Consider the following 26,890-nt stretch of genomic DNA (forward strand, 5'->3'; position numbering starts at 1 on the left):
AAATTTAACAATTTTTTAAATAAGAATATTTTATTAATAATGATTGTCTCCTAGTACTGTACAGTGAATATAAATGTCTCGATACTACTTGTACTTCAGTCCTTCACCAGGTGTTTTTTCATATTCATCATAGACTGGAAATGATGTTTTTGAAATCTGAAAAAAAAAAAAAAATTCATTACTGTACATGTAAATTTTCAAAATAAAGTTTAGAATAAAAATTCTATAGGATGTAAAACAAAAATCAAAACTATTAAGTAGGTATTACATAAATTATTGCTAGTGTTCAAACTTAAATGTGAAGGCTATTTAGACAGATTTGGTACTGACTACATGTACTATTCTTGGGCCACTAACAGGAAAAATTATTATACAAGGACAAAAATAAAAATCTGAATTAGACAATTAAAGCTTAGATTTTAGCAGCTATATGTTTTAACCCCCCTCCCCCCTTACACATACTGTACACACAAGTGATATACGTACTATCAAACACTGCAGGATACACGTTCTTCAAAATTGGAATTGGTCTTCCCTTTCTTGGGATGAACCTGATTACTACCCATTCTCCACACACTGCATGACCCCTGCAGTTTTTAACCCTTAAACTGTCCAAATGTAAATCTACATTCATGTGCAGGGGGGGGGGGGCCTCCAGATATAGATCTACATTGTTTTTTACATGCTTTCAAATGGGGAAAATAAAGGTTGGAGCACTACGCACATGAATGAAGATCATGATTTTTTTAATTTACCTTGGTGGTAGATGGCTGATAAGTTAAGATGATAAAAGGAAAATTATTTAATCACTGTTCCATCATAATTCAGATGACTCCTACTGCAACATCCTCTCCCCTCCTGAGCACAGGCACTGCCCTTCCTACCTCCAGGAATCAAATCTAGCTAAACCACCAGTGTGAACCATTTTCCAAATTCCTTCATGTTACCTTACTCAGACACTAACAGCACATCAATTAAATACCACTTATCTCTACAATGATTTTACATGCTCACACAAGCCTATTGGATGCTGAAGCCCCTAACACTTTAAACTTTTAACCTCGCCATCCAACTATTCCTAGGATGATGACCCCTACTCATCCTACCTTCAATCCTAGATTTATACTCTGTCATCCTATCTACCTTCCTTGTCTGTAAATGCCCAAACCCCCCTCAACAATCCTCCTTCAGCCCTCTGAATTAAATCCTTGGTGACTCCACTATTTTTAAATTATACACTTACCATTCCCTGCATATTATTCTCATCAAATATTACATCACTACCTCTAGCCTCATTGCAGTGTTCAAAACCTATGCCTTAAATAAAAGTATTTGTACCACTATACTAGGGTAGTCTTTTTTTTTTTTTTTTCCTCCAGAGATAAATTTCTTTCCCTCCTAAATATTGAAAGAAGTATCTACACCCATGCTCCTTCTAATCTGATATTCAGTCTTTCATAGACTAGACTGTTGCTTTCATCACATTAGTTTTGATACTTTTTCTAAATCCATAAATGTAACAAACAGCTCCTTACCCTTGTCTAAGCAATGTTCACTTGCATGCTTCCATGTAAACACTTGGTCTGCACATCCCTTACCCTTCCTAAATCCTCTCTGCTCCTCTACAAGCCTACTTTGTCTTACCTTCATTCTTTCAATAATACTACTACCATACATTTTACTTGATATACTCAATAGGCGTGTACCCCCTACAATTCTTATATTCTTGTTTCCTTTTTCCCTTTTACAAGGGAACTGTGCATGTTCTGTAAATTCTTAGGTACAGTACTTTCTCTTATCTCATCCATATATTAACACACACACACACACAACCACTCCAACACTATTCCCACCTTTTAACATCACTCTCTTTATCCCATTTATCCTAACTGCTTTACACCCTATTATTGTACCCACTGATGCATTCACTTTCCCCACATCCACCTCAGGCTCTTCACTCCTATACTGTGTTAGTCTTCCCTGCTCAATTCATTAAATTACTGCCCTTCAACATTAACTCCTTAACTGTGTCAGGACACAAAGTTAAAATGCCTGCATGGCAAAATTTGGAAAAAAAAAAAATTAAGAAATCTTTGACTGAAATAACTTTTTTTTTTTTAAATAGAACTACAAAAGAAAATGGTCCAAGTCTTACAGTGTATTACTGAAAAATGATCACTTGTTGGCAACATCAGTAAATGCATAGCAATGTTTACATTTTGCAATTTATTTATGCTAAATTGTGACCCCGCCATATATAATTAACACTAAGGACAATACAGTGGACCCTCGATTATCGACCGTAATCCATTTCTGAAAGTCAGCCGAAAACCAAAATAATATTTCCCATAAGGATCCAATTGGTTTCAGACACCCAAAAATATTAACAAAAAATACATTTTTTAAAGAATACTTATACAGTGGAACCTTGACTTAAGAGTTTAATCCATTCCAGGAGCTAGCTCGTAACTCAATTTACTCATACATGTATATCAAATTAATTTTCCTCATTTAAATTAACTAAAAAGCCATTAATCCGTTCCTGAACTCTGGAGAGCCAAGAAAAAAATACTTGAATATGATGCTATTATCAACTATATAGCTTATTTGTCTATGACAATTCATCTAATATGACATAATAAACAATATAATTAACACAGAAACATGATATATACTCTAGAATTAATAAAATAGGCCATAATACAGTGGCAGAGGCAGCGAATATGTCTGCCATTTCCTGTGTGTATATACTGAGAGTATCTTCCTGTGCTCTTATTGTAAGAGAAAACTATTTTTGAGGCTAACTGCAATAGATCACTATTTTTCTAAGGAAAACACTGAAAATATCGTGTGTAGAAGAGAGGGAGACTACTTCCCGGTAAAAGTAGGTCTTAGACAGGGATGTGTAATGTCACCATGGTTGTTTAATATATTTATAGATGGGGTTGTAAAGGAAGTAAATGCTAGGGTGTTCGGGAGAGGGGTGGGATTAAATTTTGGGGAATCAAATTCAAAATGGGAATTGACAGTTACTTTTTGCTGATGATACTGTGTTTATGGGAGATTCTACAGAAAAATTGCAAAGGTAAGTGGATGAGTTTGGGAATGTGTGTAAAGGTAGAAAGTTGAAAGTGAACATAGAAAAGAGTAAGGTGATGAGGGTGTCAAATGATTTAGATAAAGAAAAATTGGATATCAAATTGGGGAGGAGGAGTATGGAAGAAGTGAATGTTTTCAGATACTTGGGAGTTGACGTGTCGGCGGATGGATTTATGAAGGATGAGGTTAATCATAGAATTGATGAGGGAAAAAAGGTGAGTGGTGCGTTGAGGTATATGTGGAGTCAAAAAACGTTATCTATGGAGGCAAAGAAGGGAATGTATGAAAGTATAGTAGTACCAACACTCTTATATGGGTGTGAAGCTTGGGTGGTAAATGCAGCAGCGAGGAGACGGTTGGAGGCAGTGGAGATGTCCTGTTTAAGGGCAATGTGTGGTGTAAATATTATGCAGAAAATTCGGAGTGTGGAAATTAGGAAAAGGTGTGGAGTTAATAAAAGTATTAGTCAGAGGGCAGAAGAGGGGTTGTTGAGGTGGTTTGGTCATTTAGAGAGAATGGATCAAAGTAGAACGACATGGAAAGCATATAAATCTATAGGGGAAGGAAGGCGGGGTAGGGGTCGTCCTCGAAAGGGTTGGAGAGAGGGGGTAAAGGAGGTTTTGTGGGCAAGGGGCTTGGACTTCCAGCAAGCGTGCGTGAGTGTGTTAGATAGGAGTGAATGGAGACGAATGGTACTTGGGACCTGACGATCTGTTGGAGTGTGAGCAGGGTAATATTTAGTGAAGGGATTCAGGGAAACCGGTTATTTTCATATAGTCGGACTTGAGTCCTGGAAATGGGAAGTACAATGCCTGCACTTTAAAGGAGGGGTTTGGGATATTGGCAGTTTGGAGGGATATGTTGTGTATCTTTATGTGTGTATGCTTCTAAACTGTTGTATTCTGAGCACCTCTGTAAAAACAGTGATAATGTGTAAGTGTGGTGAAAGTGTTGAATGATGATGAAAGTATTTTCTTTTTGGGGATTTTCTTTCTTTTTTGGGTCACCCTGCCTCGGTGGGAGACGGCCAACTTGTTGAAAAAAAAAAAAAAAAAAAACAATCATAATTTTTTTTTTTTTTTTATTATCACACCGGCCGATTCCCACCAAGGCAGGGTGGCCCGAAAAAGAAAAACTTTCACCATCATTCACTCCATCACTGTCTTGCCAGAAGGGTGCTTTACACTACAGTTTTTAAACTGCAACATTAACACCCCTCCTTCAGAGTGCAGGCACTGTACTTCCCATCTCCAGGACTCAAGTCCGGCCTGCCGGTTTCCCTGAATCCCTTCATAAATGTTACTTTGCTCACACTCCAACAGCACGTCAAGTATTAAAAACCATTTGTCTCCATTCACTCCTATCAAACACGCTCACGCATGCCTGCTGGAAGTCCAAGCCCCTCGCACACAAAACCTCCTTTACCCCCTCCCTCCAACCCTTCCTAGGCCGACCCCTACCCCGCCTTCCTTCCACTACAGACTGATACACTCTTGAAGTCATTCTGTTTCGCTCCATTCTCTCTACATGTCCGAACCACCTCAACAACCCTTCCTCAGCCCTCTGGACAACAGTTTTGGTAATCCCGCACCTCCTCCTAACTTCTAAACTACGAATTCTCTGCATTATATTCACACCACACATTGCCCTCAGACATGACATCTCCACTGCCTCCAGCCTTCTCCTCGCTGCAACATTCATCACCCACGCTTCACACCCATATAAGAGCGTTGGTAAAACTATACTCTCATACATTCCCCTCTTTGCCTCCAAGGACAAAGTTCTTTGTCTCCACAGACTCCTAAGTGCACCACTCACTCTTTTTCCCTCATCAATTCTATGATTCACCTCATCTTTCATAATATACTACAGAATGTAAGGAAATAATAAACTGTTAATATAAAGTGTATATGTACTTACACATTGAACATAACTGATTGATACAATTTGTTTTGTTTAACCCTTAAACGGTCCAAACAAATCGGCGTTCAAATTCGTAGTGCTACAAAAGTAGATCTACTTTTTTTTACATATTTTCAAATGTAACAAAAAAAAAATGTAGATAAAAGTTTTTTTTACACGTTTTCAAATGTAAAACAAAAAAAAAAGATCTACATTTTTTTACATACTTTCAGATGCTGAAAAAACGTATATATAGGTTTGGACCATTTAAGGGTTAATCACTGAACATAACTGATACGGTATCTCCTGCGAGCTGCTTCTCTCTCAACCATGTCAGCAGCAACTTCAACATCTTTTAATGGACAGAGGTTCGCAGCTTAGACGTTATTGCAACGCCCTTGGCTGGCACAACAGCCTTTAACGAATCCTGCTGCTTTAGTATCGTACATATAGTAAATTATTATTATTATAATCAAGGGGAAGCGCTAAACCTGGAGGATTATACAGCGCCTGGGGGGGGGGATGTGGAAGGCATTCAGGCTTAATTCGGGGAACTGGAGCACAGACCCAATTCCCTAAATCAAGAGCCTCTCACCAACATCAAGGAACCTTCCTGGAGGGGTACATATAGTAGATGTACTGTGCTGGTATTGTCTGGCTAAATCCACAACTCGTGCACCTTGCATATGTTTATCTATTATTTCATGTGTTAATTCCATGGAAATCATCATCTTTTTCTTTTCAGCACTCCTTTACACTTATTTTCTTAGGACCCATGGTTAGAAAAGTGAAATTTTTCAGCTGCGCCAACTAACGGCAGGATTCTGAATTATTATTACGTACGTATTATGTACATTATTATTATTATTATTAATTTGGGGAACTGAAGCTTAATCATTATTGTAAAATAATAATTATTATTGATAATTTAGTGAACTGAAGCTCTTGTTATAATAATTGTTATTATTACTATTAATTTAGGGAACAAGCTCTATTGTCATTGCAATAATAATTATTATTATTATTGATAATTTAGAGAACTGAAGCTCTGTCATTATTATTATTACTATTTTTTTTTTTCAACAAGTCGGCCGTCTCCCACCGAGGCAGGGTGACTCAAAAAAGAAAGAAAATCCCCAAAAAGAAAATACATTCATCATCATTCAACACTTTCACCACACTCACACATTATCACTGCTTTTGCAGAGGTGCTCAGAATACAACAGTTTAGAAGCATATACGTATAAAGATACACAACATATCCCTCCAAACTGCCAATATCCCAAACCCCTCCTTTAAAGTGCAGGTATTGTACTTCCCATTTCCAGGACTCAAGTCCGACTATATGAAAATAACCGGTTTCCCTGAATCCTTTCACTAAATATTACCCTGCTCACACTCCAACAGATCGTCAGGTCCCAAGTATCATTCGTCTCCATTCACTCCTATCTAACACGCTCATGCACGCTTGCTGGAAATCCAAGCCCCTCACCCACAAAACCTCCTTTACCCCCTCTTTCCAACCCTTTCGAGGACGACCCCTACCCCTCCTTCCTTCCCCTATAGATTTATATGCTTTCCATGTCATTCTACTTTGATCCATTCTCTCTAAATGACCAAACCACCTCAACAACCCCTCTTCTGCCCTCTGACTAATGCTTTTATTAACTCCACACCTTCTCCTAATTTCCACACTCCGAATTTTCTGCATAATATTTACACCACACATTGCCCTTAGACAGGACATCTCCACTGCCTCCAACCGTCTCCTTGCTGCTGCATTTACCACCCAAGCTTCACATCCATATAAGAGTGTTGGTACTACTATACTTTCATACATTCCCTTCTTTGCCTCCATAGATAACGTTTTTTGACTCCACATATACCTCAACGCACCACTCACCTTTTTTCCCTCATCAATTCTTTGATTAACCTCATCCTTCATAAATCCATCCGCCGACACGTCAACTCCCAAGTATCTGAAAACATTCACTTCTTCCATACTCCTCCTCCCCAATTTGATATCCAATTTTTCTTTATCTAAATCATTTGATACCCTCATCACCTTACTCTTTTCTATGTTCACTTTCAACTTTCTACCTTTACACACATTCTCAAACTCATCCACTAGCCTTTGTAATTTTTCTTTAGAATCTCCCATAAGCACAGTATCATCAGCAAAAAGTAACTGTGTCAATTCCCATTTTGAATTTGATTCCTCATAATTTAATCCTACCCCTCTCCCGAACACCCTAGCATTTACTTCTTTTACAACCCCATCTATAAATATATTAAACAACCATGGTGACATTACACATCCCTGTCTAAGACCTACTTTTACCGGGAAGTATTCTCCCTCTCTTCTACACACCCTAACCTGAGCCTCACTATCCTCATAAAAGCTCTTTACAGCATTTAGTAACTTACCACCTATTCCATATACTTGCAACATCTGCCACATTGCTCCTCTATCCACTCTATCATATGCCTTTTCTAAATCCATAAATGCGATAAAAACTTCCCTACCTTTATCTAAATACTGTTCACATATATGCTTCAATGTAAACACTTGATCTACACATCCCCTACCCACTCTGAAGCCTCCCTGTTCATCCGCAGTCGTACATTCTGTCTTACCTCTAATTCTTTCAATTATAACCCTACCGTATACTTTTCCTGGTATACTCAGTAAACTTATTCCTCTATAATATTTACATTCTCTTTTGTCCCCTTTCCCTTTATATAAAGGGACTATACATGCTCTCTGCCAATCCCTAGGTACCTTCCCCTCTTTCATACATTTATTAAATAAAAGTACCAACCACTCCAACACTATATCCCCCCCTGCTTTTAACATTTCTGTCATGATCCCATCAGTTCCAGCTGCTTTACCCCCTTTCATTCTACGTAATGCCTCACGTACAAGAGCATATATCCAATTCCCTAGATCAAGAGACCCTCACCAGTGTCAAGGAACCTTGATGCTGGTAAGGGGCTCTTAATGTAGGGAACTGGATATGTGCTCAAGTTCTCTAAATTATTAATAATAATAATAATAATAAAATGTAGTAGGTTGGTAGACAGCAACCACCCAGGGAGGTACTACCGTCCTGCCAAGTGAGTGTAAAACGTAAGCCTGTAATTGTTTTACATGATGGTAGGATTGCTGGTGTCTTTTGTCTGTCTCATAAATATGCAAGATTACAGGTACGTCTTGCTACTTCTACTTACACTTAGGTCACACTACACATACATGGACACGTTTATTTATACACACTCATCTGAGTTTTCTTTGATTTTATCTTAATAGTTCTTGGTCTTATTACTTTTCCTTTTATATCCATGGGGAAGTGGAATAAGAATCTTTCCTCCGTAAGCCATGCGTGTTGTAAAAGTCAACTAAAATGCCGGGAACAATGGGCTAGTAACCCCTTTTCCTGTAAAGATTACTAAAAAGAATAAGAAGAAGAAAATTGTCAAAGTGGGAAGTCTGAATGTGCGTGGATGTTGTGCAAATGATAAGAAAGAGATGATTGTGGATGTTATGAATGAGAAGAAACTGGATGTCCTGGTTTTAAGTGAAACAAAGCTGAAGGGGGTGGGAGAGTTTCAATGGAGAGGAATAAATGGGATTAGGTCAGGGGTTTCAAATAGAGTTAGAGCTAAAGAAGGAGTAGCAATAATGTTGAAGGATAAGCTATGGCAGGAAAAGAGGGACTACAAATGTATAAATTCAAGGATTATGTGGAGTAAAATAAAGATTGGATGTGAAAAGTGGGTTATAGTAAGCGTGTATGCACCTGGAGAAGAGAGAAGTGTAGAGGAGAGAGAGAGATTCTGGGAAATGTTGAGTGAATGCGTGGGGAGTTTTGAATCAAGTGTGAGAGTAATGGTGGTTGGGGATTTCAATGCTAAAGTGGGTAAAAATGTTATGGAGGGAGTAGTAGGTAATTTTGGGGTGCCAGGGGTAAATGTAAATGGGGAGCCTTTAATTGAGCTATGTGTATAAAGAAATTTGGTAATAAGTAATACATATTTTATGAAAAAGAGGATAAATAAATATACAAGGTATGATGTAGCACGTAATGAAAGTAGTTTGTTAGATTATGTATTGGTGGATAAAAGGTTGATGGGTAGGCTCCAGGATGTACATGTTTATAGAGGGGCAACTGATATATCGGACCATTATTTAGTTGTAGCTACAGTTAGAGTAAGAGGTAGATGGGAAAAGAGGAAGGTGGCAACAACAAGTAAGAGGGAGGTGAAAGTGTATAAACTAAGGGAGGAGGAAGTTAGGGCGAGATATAAGCGACTATTGGCAGAAAGGTGGGCTAGTGCAAAGATGAGTAGTGGGGGGGTTGAAGAGGGTTGGAATAGTTTTAAAAATGCAGTATTAGAATGTGGGGCAGAAGTTTGTGGTTATAGGAGGGTGGGGGCAGGAGGAAAGAGGAGTGATTGGTGGAATGATGAAGTAAAGGGTGTGATAAAAGAGAAAAAGGTAGCTTACGAGAGGTTTTTACAAAGCAGAAGTGTTATAAGAAGAGCAGAGTATATGGAGAGTAAAAGAAAGGTGAAGAGAGTGGTGAGAGAGTGCAAAAGGAGAGCAGATGAAAGAGTGGGAGAGGCACTGTCAAGAAATTTTAATGAAAATAAGAAAAAATTTTGGAGTGAGTTAAACAAGTTAAGAAAGCCTAGGGAAAGTATGGATTTGTCAGTTAAAAACAGAGTAGGGGAGTTAGTAGATGGGGAGAGGGAGGTATTAGGTAGATGGCGAGAATATTTTGAGGAACTTTTAAATGTTAAGGAAGAAAGGGAGGCGGTAATTTCATGCACTGGCCAGGGAGGTATACCATCTTTTAGGAGTGAAGAAGAGCAGACTGTAAGTGTGGTGGAGGTACGTGAGGCATTACGTAGAATGAAAGGGGATAAAGCAGCTGGAACTGATGGGATCATGACAGAAATGTTAAAAGCAGGGGGGGATATAGTGTTGGAGTGGTTGGTACTTTTGTTTAATAAATGTTTGAAAGAGGGGAAGGTACCTAGGGATTGGCGGAGAGCATGTATAGTCCCTTTATATAAAGGGAAAGGGGACAAAAGAGATTGTAAAAATTATAGAGGAATAAGTTTACTGAGTATACCAGGAAAAGTATACGGTAGGGTTATAATTGAAAGAATTAGAGGTAAGACAGAATGTAGAATTGCGGACGAACAAGGAGGTTTCAGAGTGGGTAGGGGATGTGTAGATCAAGTGTTTACATTGAAGCATATATGTGAACAGTATTTAGATAAAGGTAGGGAAGTTTTTATTGCATTTATGGATTTAGAAAAGGCATATGATAGAGTGGATAGAGGAGCAATGTGGCAGATGTTGCAAGTATATGGAATAGGTGGTAAGTTACTAAATGCTGTAAAGAGCTTTTATGAGGATAGTGAGGCTCAGGTTAGGGTGTGTAGAAAAGAGGGAGAATACTTCCCGGTAAAAGTAGGTCTTAGACAGGGATGTGTAATGTCACCATGGTTGTTTAATATATTTATAGATGGGGTTGTAAAAGAAGTAAATGCTAGGGTGTTCGGGAGAGGGGTGGGATTAAATTATGGGGAATCAAATTCAAAATGGGAATTGACACAGTTACTTTTTGCTGATGATACTGTGCTTATGGGAGATTCTAAAGAAAAATTGCAAAGGTTAGTGGATGAGTTTGAGAATGTGTGTAAAGGTAGAAAGTTGAAAGTGAACATAGAAAAGAGTAAGGTGATGAGGGTATCAAATGATTTAGATAAAGAAAAATTGGATATCAAATTGGGGAGGAGGAGTATGGAAGAAGTGAATGTTTTCAGATACTTGGGAGTTGACGTGTCAGCGGATGGATTTATGAAGGATGAGGTTAATCATAGAATTGATGAGGGAAAAAAGGTGAGTGGTGCGTTGAGGTATATGTGGAGTCAAAAAACGTTATCTATGGAGGCAAAGAAGGGAATGTATGAAAGTATAGTAGTACCAACACTCTTATATGGATGTGAAGCTTGGGTGGTAAATGCAGCAGCGAGGAGACGGTTGGAGGCAGTGGAGATGTCCTGTCTAAGGGCAATGTGTGGTGTAAATATTATGCAGAAAATTCGGAGTGTGGAAATTAGGAGAAGGTGTGGAGTTAATAAAAGCATTAGTCAGAGGGCAGAAGAGGGGTTGTTGAGGTGGTTTGGTCATTTAGAGAGAATGGATCAAAGTAGAATGACATGGAAAGCATATAAATCTATAGGGGAAGGAAAGAGGGGTAGGGGTCGTCCTCGAAAGGGTTGGAAAGAGGGGGTAAAGGAGGTTTTGTGGGTGAGGGGCTTGGACTTCCAGCAAGCGTGCATGAGCGTGTTAGATAGGAGTGAATGGAGACGAATGATACTTGGGACCTGACGATCTGTTGGAGTGTGAGCAGGGTAATATTTAGTGAAGGGATTCAGGGAAACCGGTTATTTTCATATAGTCGGACTTGAGTCCTGGAAATGGGAAGTACAATGCCTGCACTTTAAAGGAGGGGTTTGGGATATTGGCAGTTTGGAGGGATGTGTTGTGTATCTCTATACGTATATGCTTCTAAACTGTTATATTCTGAGCACCTCTGCAAAAGCAGTGATAATGTGTGAGTGTGGTGAAAGTGTTGAATGATGATGAAAGTATTTTCTTTTTGGGGATTTTCTTTCTTTTTTGGGTCACCCTGCCTCGGTGGGAGACGACCGACTTGTTGAAAAAAAAAAAAAAAAAAAAAAAATAATAATAAAAATAATTATAACAATAGAGCTTCAGTTCCTTAAATTATCAATAATAATAACTATTACAATAACGATAGAGCTTCAGTTCCCTAAATTAATAATAATACATTATATAACAATGAGATCTTCAAAACGAAGTCAACTCAGTGCACTGTTTACCTAGCTGTGGGAGCATTTCTCTCCTGATATGCTTACATTTTTGACAGTCATTTGGCCAAATTTCGCTTTTCTAACCATGGATCCTAAGAAAGTAAGTGTAAAGGACAGTGCTGAGAAGAAAAAGATGATTTCCATTATGATTATTATTATTATTATTAATTTAGGGAACTAGAGCACATATCCAATTCCCTAGATCAAGAGCCCCTCACCAGTGTCAAGGAACCTTGATGCTGGTGAGGGGCTTCAGTTCCCTAAATTATCAATAATAATAGTTATAATAATTATTACAATAACAATAGAACCTCAGTTCCCTAAATTAATAATAATAATACATTATTATAACAACAAGATCTTCAAAACGAAGTCAACTTGGTGCACTGTTTACCTAGCTGTGGGAGCAGTTCTCTCCTGATTTGCTTACATTTTTGACAGTCATTTGGCCAAATTTTGCTTTTCTAACCAATTGTCCTAAGAAAGTAATTGTAAAGGACAGTGCTGGTAAGAAAAAGAGAATGATTTCCATGGAATTAAAGCATGAAATCATAGATAAACAAAAGAGGTGTCCAGGTTTTGGGTTGAGGGGGAAGTGGGGGGGAGCTGGATCGTAACTTGGAGCAAAAAATCGACCGATTGACGGCTCGTATCTCAAAAAACTCGATAGGATATAAACATTGCATGTTTATATGCTATATAACGTGTTTCTTACATAATTTTCAAGAAAATATCAAAGATGGATTAATGAAAATGTCTATATTAACCTAAAATAAGGCATTTAATGTGCCCAAGAGTGATTATTACTATGCATCCAATATGGGCGATTACTGAGTTGCTGGCCGAAGTCCAGGATAGAATTTCGGCCAAAAACGCTGCCGAAATCCGATCTGGCCAATATCCGGAATGGCCGATATCCGAGGGCCCACTGTATTTTGATAATAGATGTGCTCATGGTATTTTAGTATTTGAAACATGAAGAGATGGATGCCATAGCCCCAATTGCAAAAATCACTATAAATTAATACAAGTAATTTTTAACTTATACTGTTTGCTTTTATCTTCTAACATTATGTACAAGGAAATTTTATACGTATTACAATTTCTTCAAGGTGTGTGCTCCTCAAGGAAGGTTCCTTGATGTTGGTGAGGGGCTCTTGATTTAGGGAATTGGATCTGTGCTCCAGTTCCCCGAATTAAGCCTGAATGCCTTCCACATCCCCCCCCCAGGCGCTGTATAATCCTCCGGGTTTAGCGCTTCCCCCTTGATTATAATAATAATAATTCAAGGTGTGTGTTACTTCTTGAAACATGGAAATAAGTCATACTGTTTGACTTTATGTACTGGGTTGTTCTTGGGTAATTCTACAAAGTGTGATTTTTGTCTGAATTCCATTGTATCATGAAATTATAATAAATATGGAACAAATAAGGTATCTTCCTACCAGTTTCATACACTACTTTCTGGCAGGGATGTAGATGATGGCATGACAGGTCCTGGATGCATTGTTTACACATGCTTCTGAGGCAGTTACCCTAATCTAGACCAACCTGGTCTAGATTGTTTCCTCAGATGTGAAGTAGTGGAAGGCAACCCAAACACTTGACCTGAGGCCTAAAATGGCAGCAGACAACATATTTGAAGGCACAAAAATTACTCGAATACATTGGACACAGTGTACCTTACCTTTTCAGCAGAAATAACTTTCCTGCCATCCTCATTTGAAAGATTGTCAGCATTCTGTTTCTTCATTGTGGCAATAATTAGGTTCTCTTTTAATTCTGATTCACTTGGTGGTTCTGAACGACGATTTCGCAACCATGCTGCAAAAGGAGTCGGTGATTTTAAAAAATTTTCAAGGGTTGCCATATTAAATGATACACAAGGAACATTTGATGTCAGCTATGAAAATCTAAGATGCTGAGAGCAATAATATACAAATACTGTAATAAGAAAAAGTGACATAAGAACAAGAATAGTAAAGCACAAAACCCTACCTGGAGAAATTCTTAACTAACCCACAAATTAAAAGATGAAAGTACAGTGGTCCCTCGTTTTTCGTAATTAATCCGTTCCTGGAGGAGCTACTATAAACGAAATTTACGATTTGCGAATCAATTTTCCCCATAAGAAATAATGTAAATACAATTAATCCGTTTCTGACACTCAGAAGTATTAAAACAAAAAAATTTTTTTACATGAAATATACATGTAGTACATAAACAATACAATGGGAAATGATGAATGAAACATTAACAGCATAACACTTACCTTTATTGGAGATTCTTCTTAGTGTATGGGAGACTGGAGGAGGAGGAGAGAGATTGGATTGTTTACAGTTTGGAAGGGGAATCCCCTTCCAGCAACACCTCAGGTACCAATTGCTTCTCTGGGGTTGCTTCTCTTCTCTGTTTCTTAATGCCACTAGGACCACCTTGAGAGTCACTCTAGTCCTGTCTCGCAAAGTAACTGTGGAGAGAGCTCTGTTTCTGGCGTCTCTTTAACACTTCCCTAAAATGGTACAAGACTTTGTCACTGTACATATTTCTCACCTTCTTTACCACAGGCTTGGCACTAGGAGCTTTCTTTGGAGCCATGGTAGCTTATTTAGTACTTGCAAGCACTAAAATGAGTGGAATATTATGAAATATTTCGTAGGAGCACTTGAGGGGACCTTCACTCACTGGTAAACAATGCCAGACTGGCTGGGTAGGGAGGCCTCCCCGGCTCACACCGTGCGTAAGCGTCCTGGACGAACTACTATTCGCGAGTCAACCTATGAAAAGCGAGTCCATGTTTATACGAAAATACCCCTATGATTGGCGAAATTTACGATTGCCGAGAACTACGAAAAGCGAGGGACCACTGTAAATGAATTTTTTTTGGTCTGTCATGCATTATTATCAACAAGCACGTGAGGAAGAAAAAGATAAAAAATAAGTCAGGTCAAAATAAAGGAGTCGAGGCAATAGAGGGTTAAATGGCTTTCAAGTTCACAAGGAAATGTGGCCTACACTAAGATCACAATATTCCATTTACTGCATTAGTGCACTGCAGGTAAACAGGGAACTGTAGGTTTACAAAGACTGTCCATACCCCTCTCCTTGCCCTAAATTTTATCATCATGGGGGAGCACTAAACTCAGGAATTATACAGCACCTGGTGGGGAGGGAGGAAATGGAAGGTATTCAGGCTCAATTCAGGGGAACTGGAGCACAGATCCAATTCCCTAGATTAAGAGCCCCTCACCAGCAAAAAGGAATCTTCCTTGAGAGCCCTGGATTTGAACCTGGACCTTTTGCTTATAACGTGAGCATTCTTACCACTGAGTTACATGAAACCACATATGTGTTATTACTTATAAAATGTTTCATTAAATAAAGATATGAATTTCCTCACAAACACTTACCTGAGTTGTCTTTTGAAATGCTTTCTTTTTAATGGTGTGCATCATTTCTTTTTATTTAGTCATTCCTCCATATCTCAGTGCCAGAGCACTCAGCTCACAAAGGAATGGACCCAGGTTCAATACTGAGCAGGGAGAAAGACATAGAGGCAAATCTCCTAATACCTACTGCCTTTTCATTTAATTATGATGCATATTTGATCTTGTAATGGAAAAATATGGGACCACTAACCATCCCATTCTGCTGGCATGAGATCTTGGTCAAATCTCATCTCTGCTGGTGGAACAAACCATCTTTTTGGATGCCTCTTTCCTTTGCTAGGATCTGTAATAAAATGTAATGCAAAAATCAATAATACTGGGTAACTAATGTTTCTGTAATGCTGTTCTCCAATGACAGTTATTTTAAATACTTAAGGCTCAGCTTGCATGTAACAATTATATTATAATCATGGGGAACGTTAAACCCGTAGGGATTATACAGTGCCTGTGGTAGGTGGAAAATATTCAGGTTCAAATCAGGAACTAAAGTAAAGAACCAATTCCCTAGATCAAGAGCCCCTCACCAGCATCAAGGAACCTCCTTTGAGGGGTTGCATGTAACAAAAGCCTCAATATACAGAACATTGTCATGATGTGCAAATTGAAAATAGGACCATTATGTAAAATGAAGAACATGTAGGAAAATAGTTGTCTTCCAAATGCTTCATTTGGAACCCTACAGGCTCAGTGCTCTCTCTTAAATACAGAATAATAATCCAAATTAGCCCAACTTTTTAATACTGTACCACGGAAAAAATCACTACTGTACAATTTCATATTTTATATTCTAGTTATTACTACTTTTGGACGTGGAAGTGTGTGGCAAGTGACCCTACTGGGTTGAGATGGAGAGGAGCGATTCATGTGATGATGTACTCATGTGTACCTGTGGATGCAGGTTTGTAAGTAGTTGATGGTTGTATTGCAGTGTTCAATATTCTGAATTGCATCTCCGATGATAAGGCATTATTATTTGCTTCTAACCCTAATTCAACCCACTGTTTCTACATGCTTTAGGGTCATTTTTCATTGAAAAAGTCTGAAGTTTTACCAATACGTACCATGTAATTGGTCTCGAGGGGCACAGATTTTAAGAGAATCCAAAATAACGATTGTGGAAAATACTGTATATATTTTCCAGAAATTCAGTATTTATATGTAAATAGATGGCCATACTGTATTTAATAATATTTATGTCATAGAAAACGGAAAGCCTGCGTCTGCGCAGACGGTCACTCGCCATCTTGGTTTTGAATTTGTATTCGAAACGGTGAATGAGGAAGAATTTTACGTGGTCTAGAGGTTAAAATTGTGCTGACACCTCTCAAATAGGAGGCAAAATTGGTGGATATGCATTCCTGCATAACTTGAGATATCAGGCGACTGGACAAGACAGCTCCAGGAACCTCAGATAAGCTCTCTAGATTTGTGTGTAATTCTGGCCAGCATTATTTTCATAGATTTAGTTAGAGTGAGGTTTTCTGAGTATGATACACATTAATCTCCAGTCAAATTGGTGAGTGATATTAAGATATATTTTCCTTCTGTTATGTAATTGTGTATATATATAACCATTTATTTTTAATATACAGTCCACAAATTTATATATTTACCAACATTCCTGGTGTATGTATATTTCATTTAATAATAGGTCCAGAGCAACTTGTGGATATGACAGTGGTAGGTATCGAAGGGGGCCATTTTTTGCGACCTAGGTGTCCCAAATTCCTACTTGTCTAACTGATAAATAATAATTATCTTTGTTCATTTACTGTTATGTATATAATGATACATTTATTTTATTTATTTTATTTATTTATAATTTGAGCACACTTACAGAGGTACAAAAAAAATACAGATAAGAGCAGCATGCCAAAGCCACTTATACTATGCATAGCATTACGGGCTGGCTTAAAATTAACTTAAGATTAACTAAGCAATGATGAAATCAGTGAAAAACATTAATGTAAACTGATTACTATAAAGCACAAGTGAGTATTACAAAGATAGGTCATATGGTTGCATGCATTGTTATAAATTCAGTAGAATGGAGTATTCTGTTAGGTAGTGTATTTAAAAAATAATAAAGTTAGATTGGGTTTTAGGTTTAACATTTATGTGATATAATTGTGAGAAACATTTAAGATATACAATTTATAAGGTTCAGTTATTCAGTATTTATTTGGTTTTGGGTGAGTAAGTGATCTTTGAGAAGAGACTTGAATTTATAAACAGGTAGTGTTTCTTTTATATTTACAGGTAATGAATTCCAGATTTTAGGGCCTTTTATGTGCATTGAGTTTTTGCATAGCGTGAGATGGACACGAGGAATATCAAAGAGTGATCTGTGCCTTGTGTTATGGTCATGTGTTCTGTTGAGGTTGGCAAGGAGATGTTTGAGGGGAGGGTTAATATCAGAGTTGAGTGTTCTATGTATGTAATAGGTGCAGTAATAAGTATGGATGTTTTGTATGGTGAGTAGGTTGAGTGTATTGAATATTGGTGGAGTGTGCTGCCTGTAGTGAGAATTTGTTATCATTCTAACTGCAGCCTTTTGTTGGGTAATTAGTGGTCTGAGATGGTTACTTGTTGTTGAGCCCCATGCACAAATTCCATAGGTGAGATAGGGGTAAATAAGAGAGTGATATAGGGCCAGGAGGGCTGACTGTGGAGCATAGTACCGTATCTTCGATAGTATGCCTACAGTCTTGGAAATTTTCTTAGAAATTTGTTGTATATGTGTATGAAATTTGAGTCTATTATCAAGGTGGATTCCTAAGAATTTTCCCTCTGTTAGCTTTGTGATAGGTGATCCGTTTATCATTATGTTAAGAGGGACATCTGTAGCTCTGTTACCAAACTGAATGAAGTAGGTTTTGTCAATGTTTAGTGTAAGTTTGTTAGTACTCATCCAGGTAGATATTTTCTGTAATTCGGTATTTACAGTATTGGCTAGCGTGACTGGGCTCGGGTGGGAGAAGACGTATGTTGTGTCATCAGCAAATAGTGTGGGTTTGAGTAATTGAGAAGCATTTGGTAGGTCATTCAGCTAAATGCAATTTTCCACATTTAATTTTGCCCGTTGGTCCTTCATGAACCGGAGGTAATTAGTGAAGTCATTAATTAGTTAATTACTTAATAATTATATGTGAAATGACAGGAGGAGGTGGATGTTAAGTTCACAAATTTACTTAATGTGTAGTGGATTATAATAATTACAATATTAATTTTGATAAGCTAAGCTAAAGTCTGGCTAAGTTTATATTAATTTGTATAATACTAATTTGATAAGAAAATTCTGGCCAAGATTTATATCAGCGTATGTGTAATTGATAAGACAAGTGTGGATAAAGATTATATTGTGTATAATATTAATTTTGCTATGCCAAATTCTGGCAAGGATTTATATTTGTATAATATTAATTTGATAAACCAATTTTGGCCAAGATTTATATCAGTGTATGTGTAATAGATAAGCCATGTGTAGCTAATTATTAATGTGTATATTAATTTTGCTATGCCAAATTCTGGCAAGGATTTATTAATTTGTATAATATTAATTTTGATGAGCCAAGTTTGTATTAATGTACATTTAAAATTTATATTATACATGTAATTGCTAAGCTCAGGTAGCTAGGATTTATTCAAAGGTAAGTTGTACTATTTACCTTTATAAAGTACATAATTTAGTACTTAATCAGTGTTATTAAGTTGAATTTAATACATTGCATCATGGCTGAAATTGAGGAAATTAATGTAGAAGACCAGTTGACCATGACTTGCTCCACGTAAAATTGTCACACTATGGTATTAGAGGGCACTCCCTCAACTACCTCAAGTCTTACCTCAGCAACAGAAGCCAATATGTGTATGCAAATGGGGCAAGCTCTTCCGCACAACCAATTACAGTTGGTGTCCCACAGGGAAGTGTCCTTGGCCCTCTTCTCTTTCTCCTATACATAAATGACCTACCAAATGCTTCGCAATTACTCAAACCCACACTTTTTGCAGATGACACCACATACGTCTTCTCTCACCCAAGCCCAGTCACGCTAGCCAATACTGTAAACACCGAATTACAGAAAATATCTACCTGGATGAGGACTAACAAACTTACACTAAACATTGACAAAACCTACTTCATTCAGTTTGGTAGCAGAGCTACAGATGTACCTCTTAACATAACGATAAACGGATCACCTATCACAAAGCTAACAGAGGGAAAATTCTTAGGAATCCACCTCGATAATAGACTCAAATTTCATACACATATACAACAAATTTCTAAGAAAATTTCCAAGACTGTAGGCATACTATCGAAGATACGGTACTATGTTCCACAGTCAGCCCTCCTGGCCCTTTATCACTCTCTTATTTACCCCTATCTCACCTATGGAATTTGTGCATGGGGCTCAACAACAACTAACCATCTCAGACCACTAATTACCCAACAAAAGGCTGCAGTTAGAATGATAACAAATTCTCAATACAGGCAGCACACTCCACCAATATTCAAAACACTCAACCTACTCACCATACAAAACATCCATACTTATTATTGCACTTATTACATACATAGAACACTTAACTCTGATATTAACCCTCCCCTCAAACATCTCCTTGCCAACCTCAACAGAACACATGACCATAATACAAGGCACAGATCACTCTTTGATGTTCCTCGTGTCCATCTCACGCTATGCAAAAACTCAATGCACATAAAAGGCCCTAAAATCTGGAATTCATTACCTGTAAATATAAAAGAAACACTACCTGTTTATAAATTCAAGTCTCTTCTCAAAGTTCACTTACTCACTCAAAACCAAATAAATACTGAATAACTGAACCGTATAAATTGTATATCCTAAACGTTACTCACAATTATATCACACAAATGTTAAACCTAACTTTGTTATTTTTTTTAAATACACTACCTAACAGAATACTCCATTCTACTGAATGAACAGCAATGCATGCAACCATATGACCTGTCTTTGTAATACTCATTTGTATTTTATAGTTATCTGTTTACAATAATGTCTTATCACTGATTTCATCATTGCTTAGTTAATCTTAAGTTAATTGTAAGCCAGCCCGTAATGCTATGCATATAAGTGGCTTTGGCATGCTGCTCTTACCTGTATTTTTTTGCACCTCTGTATGTATGCTAAAATTTCTAAATAAATAAATAAATAAATGGAATAAATAAATGGAATGTCTCAAAAAAAAAAAAAAAAAAGACAAACATATGGAATATAGAGCAAAAAAAGCTTCACTGCAAGCTAGGAAGGGGCATGTAACAAAAGCATACAATAAATGTTTGGAATTAATGAATCAAGAAACTGTGAATACTGATGATTTAAAATTGTATTTAGATGCTTTAGGTAATAGATATGATTCATACAAATTATATTACAACAAATATGAAGGAGATTTGTTAGTAAACTGTGTAGATGAGACTGAAGTAGATCTCATGATTAATCAGTATTATGAATTAGAGGAAAAGATTCTTTCTTGTAAAAGTTAGGCCTTGAATAAATTAAAATGTGTAAACCAGGCAGTTGGTCAGTCTGCTCCAACAAATATGTCTTTGCCAAAACTCCCAGAATTGTGTTTGCCTGTGTTTAATCCTGGAGAAAATTGCGAGGAATTTTGGTCAATTTTTAAAGCAGCTGTGCATGACAGGAGTGACCTAGCCTGTGTAACTAAATTATTTTACCTCAAAGGACAGGTAAGAGGAGATGCTCACATACTCATACAAGCCTTTCCCAATGTAAATGACTCTTACAAGGAAGCAGTTGACTTGTTGAAGGTCACTTATGGTAATATAGAACAAAGTAGGTTGGATCTAGTGAATATCATTGTTATTTTAAAATCCCCAGATCACACTTACAAAGGTTTACAGCAGTTTAGAGTTAAACTGGAGAGCACTCTCAAAACTTTAAGTAATAAATATAATCTGAAGGAATCAGACTGGTTATTGAGTGCCATTGTACAGAATAAATTAAGCTGTAAAACATTTGAATGGGTCTCGAATAAATATCACAAGGGTTATTTTGGTCTGGAGGAAATAAGACTAGGTCTACAAGAATTAATTGTTCAGTTGCAGACCAGCCAACCAACTCATTTTAAAGATGCAACACATAATAACTCTGAGGTATCTGTCAAGTTTCACAAAGGGAAAAATTATCCCACTGGTAGTAATCAAAATTCATTTCCTAAAAATAGTTGCATAGGTGCATATCAAGTAGCAAGAATCAGAAATAATGATTCTCAACAAGGTAAGAAGAATAAGTACCCTTCCAAGAGTAGCCCAGTTAATAAAAAACCAGTCAGAGAAAAGAGAGATTGTCTCTTCTGCAAGGGTACTCATTTTTCTAAGAATTGCAATGCATACAATTCATGGAATGATAAAGTTGAAAGATTGGAGAACTTGACAGATGTATCAGGTGTTTGGGTAATCACAATGTAAAGGATTGTTATGCCAAATTAAACTTCTGTTATCAATGTCACAAAGGAAGACACCATATAGTCATGTGTAAAGGTCTATATGATAATGTTGATAATAATGATAATGTTGACAATCCTGACACAACAGTAGCTAATGTAAAAATTGCTGCTAATGTTAATAATGATGGTTTTGCTGAAGTAGCCTTACCTGTGTTACAGGTAAAAATTAATGATAAAAGGCATAAATCAAAAAATGTAAATGCATTATTGGACCAGGGATCCCAGCGTACCTTCATAAAACGTAAATGTCTTGATGGTATAAAAGCACAGATGGGAGATCCCACAACTTCAAAATTATCTGGTTTTCTCTCGGATAAAAGGGCTCAATTGTATGACACTGTTTATGTAATTGTCAGGTTGGGCAATGAGAAAAAACGTGTTAATGCAGTAATTGTACATAGACTTCCAGAGAAAATATCTACAGTAGGGCTTAGTAAAGCTACAGAAAGACTCACATAATGTAAATTTAGCACCTACTCGTGTAAGTGATGATTCTGTAGGCCCAATAAATATTTTGATAGGTAGTGACTATTATGCCTCCTTTGTAAAGGGTATGGTAAAGAAATGTGGTGTCACCCTTTTAAAGACTGCAGGAGGCCATGTAATGTATGGTAGGATTCCTTGTAATAATAATTCATAACTAGAGGAAACTACAAATACCATAACTGTGTCTTACTCATGAAATCGTACCCCAGTATAATTCTTCCATAGAGGATGGTGTTGAGCCAGTGCATAAATTGTGGGAATTAGACAGCATTGGAATAAATTTAAATGAAGAAAGTCCAGACGATTCTTTTACTTAGAAGCAATACCTGAAAGATGTAAAATTTGAATCTGGACAATACTGGGTACGACTTCCGTGGAGACTGAACCATCCAGAATTGCCCACTAATTACAGAATGGCATATGGACAATTAAAGGCTCAGCTCTGCAAACTGAGTAAGACACCAGAATTGTTAACTGCCTATAATGATATAATTGCTGAGCAGTTAATTAATAAATTTATAGAAGAGGTACCTCCTGAGCAAGCCAAAATTTATGGTCACTATTTGCCACATCACGGAGTGAAGAAGGATTCTAAGACCACTCCTCTGAGAATTGTGTTTAATTGTAGTGCCAGGAGTAACAAAAATATACCTAGTTTAAATGACTGTTTGATGACAGGTCCTTTGTTGACGGAAAAATTAGGAGATATCTTATTAAATTTCAGAGTGAAGCATTATGCCTTTACGGCTGACATAAGTAAAGCTTTCCTAAGAGTGGGTTTACAAGAGGCTGACCGAGATTGTACCTGCTTCTTACGGCCTGAGAATCCTATTGACCCACTTAGCCCTCTGAAAACCTTTCGCTTTAGGAGCGTATTATTTGGTGCTACATCCAGTCCGTTCCTACTTCAAAATGTACGGGAAGTCCATTGAGTAAAGTAATGAGCAAACAATTTTATGTGGACAATTTCCTGGGTGTGACGTCGACTGAAGAGGAACTGTTAATGACTTATGGAGAGGCTAATAAAATAATGCAAAGTGCAAATATGCCTCTGAGAGAATGGAATAGTAATTTGTCCAAATTGAAGGACAAAATAAGTAAAGATTACCCTGGAGATGAAGTGCCAAAGTGTAGTAATGTATTGGGTTTAAATTGGGATACTGAGAGAGATTTGTTAATGTTAAAACCTAGTAATTACAGTATGCCCAATAAATTAACTAAGAGAGTTTTGCTTGCTGAAGTTTCCAAATGTTTTGATCCACTAGGTTTAGTGTCACCCCTTACTATAAGAGGGAAATTATTAATTCAGGAAGCATGGAAACTTAAATGTGCTTGGGATGAAATTCTACCTGAGGAATTCATTAACAGGTGGGATGAATTAATTGGTGATTATGAAAAAATTCCAATGTTGGAGTTCCCACGCCAGGTGGCCAATCCAAATGGGAAAAATGTAATCCACATTTTTTGTGATGCTTCAAAATTGGCATATGGAGCAGTTGCTTATCTTCAATGTAATAGTGTTATTTCTCTTGTTATGTCTAAGGATAAAGTGTCTCCAATTAAATCACATACCTTACCTCAGTTGGAATTAACAGCCATTTATGTAGGTGTCAAATTAGCTAATTATATAAGAAATAAGTTGCAGGAGATAAATATTAGCGACACTGTAATTTGGTCTGATAATGAGGTATCCTTACAATGGATTCGTAATGGAAACAGTAAAATTGTGTACGTACAAAACAGAGTCGCTGAAATTAATCAGATGCAAGAGAAGTATAATAGTTTGGGTCAGCATATGTTAACATTTAATCATATACCTGGCGAGGAGAATCCAGCTGATTTCTTGTCTCAAGGTTTACCTTATGCTAAATTTGTAAATGCTGTATCATGGTTTAAAGGACCGAGCTGGTTGGTAAATAAAGCTAATTGGCCTGTACAAAAGGCATATATTGCTCCTGTTGAAATTACTGTGACCACCGCTCCAATAGTTTGTCCTTCCTTAGCCATTGATATAAATAGGTATTCTTCTTTACCCAAACTAATCAATGTAACTATGTTGGTGTTTAAATTTCTAAACAAGATGAACATTTCATTTAAGTTTTCACATCCTCTTGAATGTTGGATAAAGAGGGTACAGGAGGAAATCTATGGAAATGAGATTAACTTGATGATGGAAAGAAAAATTGTGAAATTGGGGCTGTATTTAGAGAACAATGTAATTAGGTGCAGTGATAGGTTACAAAATGCTGAATTGGGTGATTATGCTAAACACCCTATCTTACTGCCCAAAACTCATCATCTAACAAATTTGATTGTTCTAAATGCCCATAAAAATGCAATGCATGGTGGGGTACAAGATACCTTAAATTGTATTAGGGAAACTTTCTGAATTCCACAAGGACGGCAAAGTGTAAAAAGGGTGATTAAAACTTGAGTAATATGTCGCCGTGTGGATGCCAGATCCTATATGTACCCAGGTCCTCCACCATTGTCAAATGAGCAATTTGAGTCGTTTAGCAACGAACTCCGGCCGGCCGCAGTGTGGAAAATACTGTGTATATTTTCCAGAAATTCAGTATTTATATTCAAACAGATGGCCATACTGTATTTAATAATATTTATGTCATAGAAAACGGAAAGCCTGCATCTGCGCAGACGGTCACTCGCCATCTTGGTTTTGAATTTGTATTAGAAAGTGAATGAGGAAGAATTTTTCGTGCTCTAGAGGTTAAAATTGTGCTGACACCTCTCAAATATTAGGCGAAATTGGTGGATATGCATTCCTGCATAACTTGAGATATCAGGCGACTGGACAAGACAGCGCCAGGAACCTCAGATAAGCTCTCTAGATTTGTGTGTAATTCTGGCCAGCATTATTTTCATAGATTTAGTTAGAGTGAGGTTTTCTGAGTATGATACACATTAATCTCCAGTCAAATTGGTGAGTGATATTAAGATATATTTTCCTTCTGTTATGTAATTGTGTATATATATATATAACCATTTATTTTTAATATACAGTCCACAAATTTATATATTTACCAACATTCCTGGTGTATGTATATTTCATTTAATAATAGGTCCAGAGCAACTTGTGGATATGACAGTGGTAGCCCGGTGGCCCGGTGGTCTGGTGGCTAAAACTCCCGCTTCACACACGGAGGGCCCGGGTTCGATTCCCAGCGGGTGGAAATTCCGACACGTTTCCTTACACCTATTGTCCTGTTCACCTAGCAGCAAATAGGTACCTGGGTGTTAGTCGACTGGTGTGGGTCGCATCCTGGGGGACAAGATTAAGGACCCCAATGGAAATAAGTTAGACAGTCCTCGATGACGCACTGACTTTCTTGGGTTATCCTGGGTGGCTAACCCTCCGGGGTTAAAAATCTGAACGAAATCTTATCTTATCTTAGGTATCGAAGGGGGACATTTTTTGCGACCTAGGTGTCCCAAATTCCTACTTGTCTAACTGATAAATAATAATTACCTTTGTTCATTTACTGTTATGTATATAATGATACATTCAGCTAAATGCAATTTTCCACAACGATTATGTACAATATTATTATTATTACAATCATATAGAAGTCATACAGCGCCCAGAGAAAGGGTCACATTCTGGTTCGATCCAAGGAATGGGTAGGAAATTCCAATTCCTTGAATCAAGAGCCCCTCGCCAGCATCAAGGGACCTCCCTAGAGGGGAATACATTATGTATTTTACCTAAGATATCTTATTTCCAAAGAGGTACACACCTGCTGGAATTTCATAGTACTTGTTACCATGATAATCGTCACCAACTAATATGCCAACTGTTCTACGAGGTTTCAACGAATTTAAAAAATGTTTGAATGCTGTACCAAACAAACTTCTAGTAGCTTTCCCAGACATGTTATTGTTGGGTTAAAGGGTTGTGATAACCTTAGAGCCGTGTGAACCCTCCCGACTCATCGAAGACTTGTGGATTCCCTCTCACGTGTGTGTGTGTGTGTGGTGTGTGTGACTCAACAATCAATATTTGCACCAATAACTCATTACAGTTGTGACCGGGTGTGGAAGTGTGAATTGCTCATTACTCTATAATTTGTTCATGATTGTAGCCAAAGTATAAACGTAAGTAACCATTCTACAGAATTCATTACCTTTGTAACTTGTGAGCTCATTACCTTTGTACCTAGTTCAGCTATCAAAACTTTGGGGGCCCAGTCCCTGGACCCGTTACGTACCTCTGTAATCTGTAAATACCTTTGTAACTTGTCATGATTGTGACCAGACTTACCTGGAGTTCATTACCTTTGTAAATTGTGAGTTCATTACCTTTGTAAATTGTGAGTTCATTACCTCTGTAACTTGCTCAGCTATCAAAACTTTGGAGTCCAGTCCATGGACCAATTATGTACCTCTGTAATCTTTTGACTACCGCCCACAGGATGGGTATGGGGTGCATAATAAACATATTAAACTAAACTAACCTCTCACGGAAGCCTCCAGCAGCCGGGTCACCATCCCGGGCCGGGACAAGACCGGCGAAC

The 26,890-nt window shown here is 37.4% G+C and overlaps 1 protein-coding gene across 1 annotated transcript; it reads right to left on the minus strand.

The window, feature by feature from the left end:
- Nucleotides 1-11: 11 nt before the first annotated feature.
- LOC128696676 (uncharacterized) lies at nucleotides 12-26,890 on the minus strand. Its single transcript, XM_070094509.1, has 4 exons — nucleotides 26,831-26,890; nucleotides 15,553-15,645; nucleotides 13,601-13,737; nucleotides 12-156 (listed from the first exon to the last, which is right to left on the minus strand). The coding sequence occupies exons 1-4, from the start codon at nucleotides 26,862-26,864 to the stop codon at nucleotides 85-87; spliced, it is 336 nt and encodes a 111-aa protein (XP_069950610.1). The 5' UTR covers nucleotides 26,865-26,890; the 3' UTR covers nucleotides 12-84.

This window comes from Cherax quadricarinatus, chromosome 46 (genome assembly GCF_038502225.1).
Source record: "Cherax quadricarinatus isolate ZL_2023a chromosome 46, ASM3850222v1, whole genome shotgun sequence".
NCBI lineage: Eukaryota > Metazoa > Arthropoda > Malacostraca > Decapoda > Parastacidae > Cherax > Cherax quadricarinatus.

Excerpts from the sequence above, each read along its gene's own strand:
- LOC128696676 (XM_070094509.1), bottom strand. The coding sequence starts at position 26,864 with ATGGTGACCCGGCTGCTGGAGGCTTCCGTGAGAG. Across the intron at positions 15,646-26,830 it reads GCTGGAGGCTTCCGTGAGAG|ATCCTAGCAAAGGAAAGAGG; the intron begins GTTAGTTTAGTT and ends ATTTTATTACAG. Across the intron at positions 157-13,600 it reads AAGTTATTTCTGCTGAAAAG|ATTTCAAAAACATCATTTCC; the intron begins GTAAGGTACACT and ends TTTTTTTTTCAG.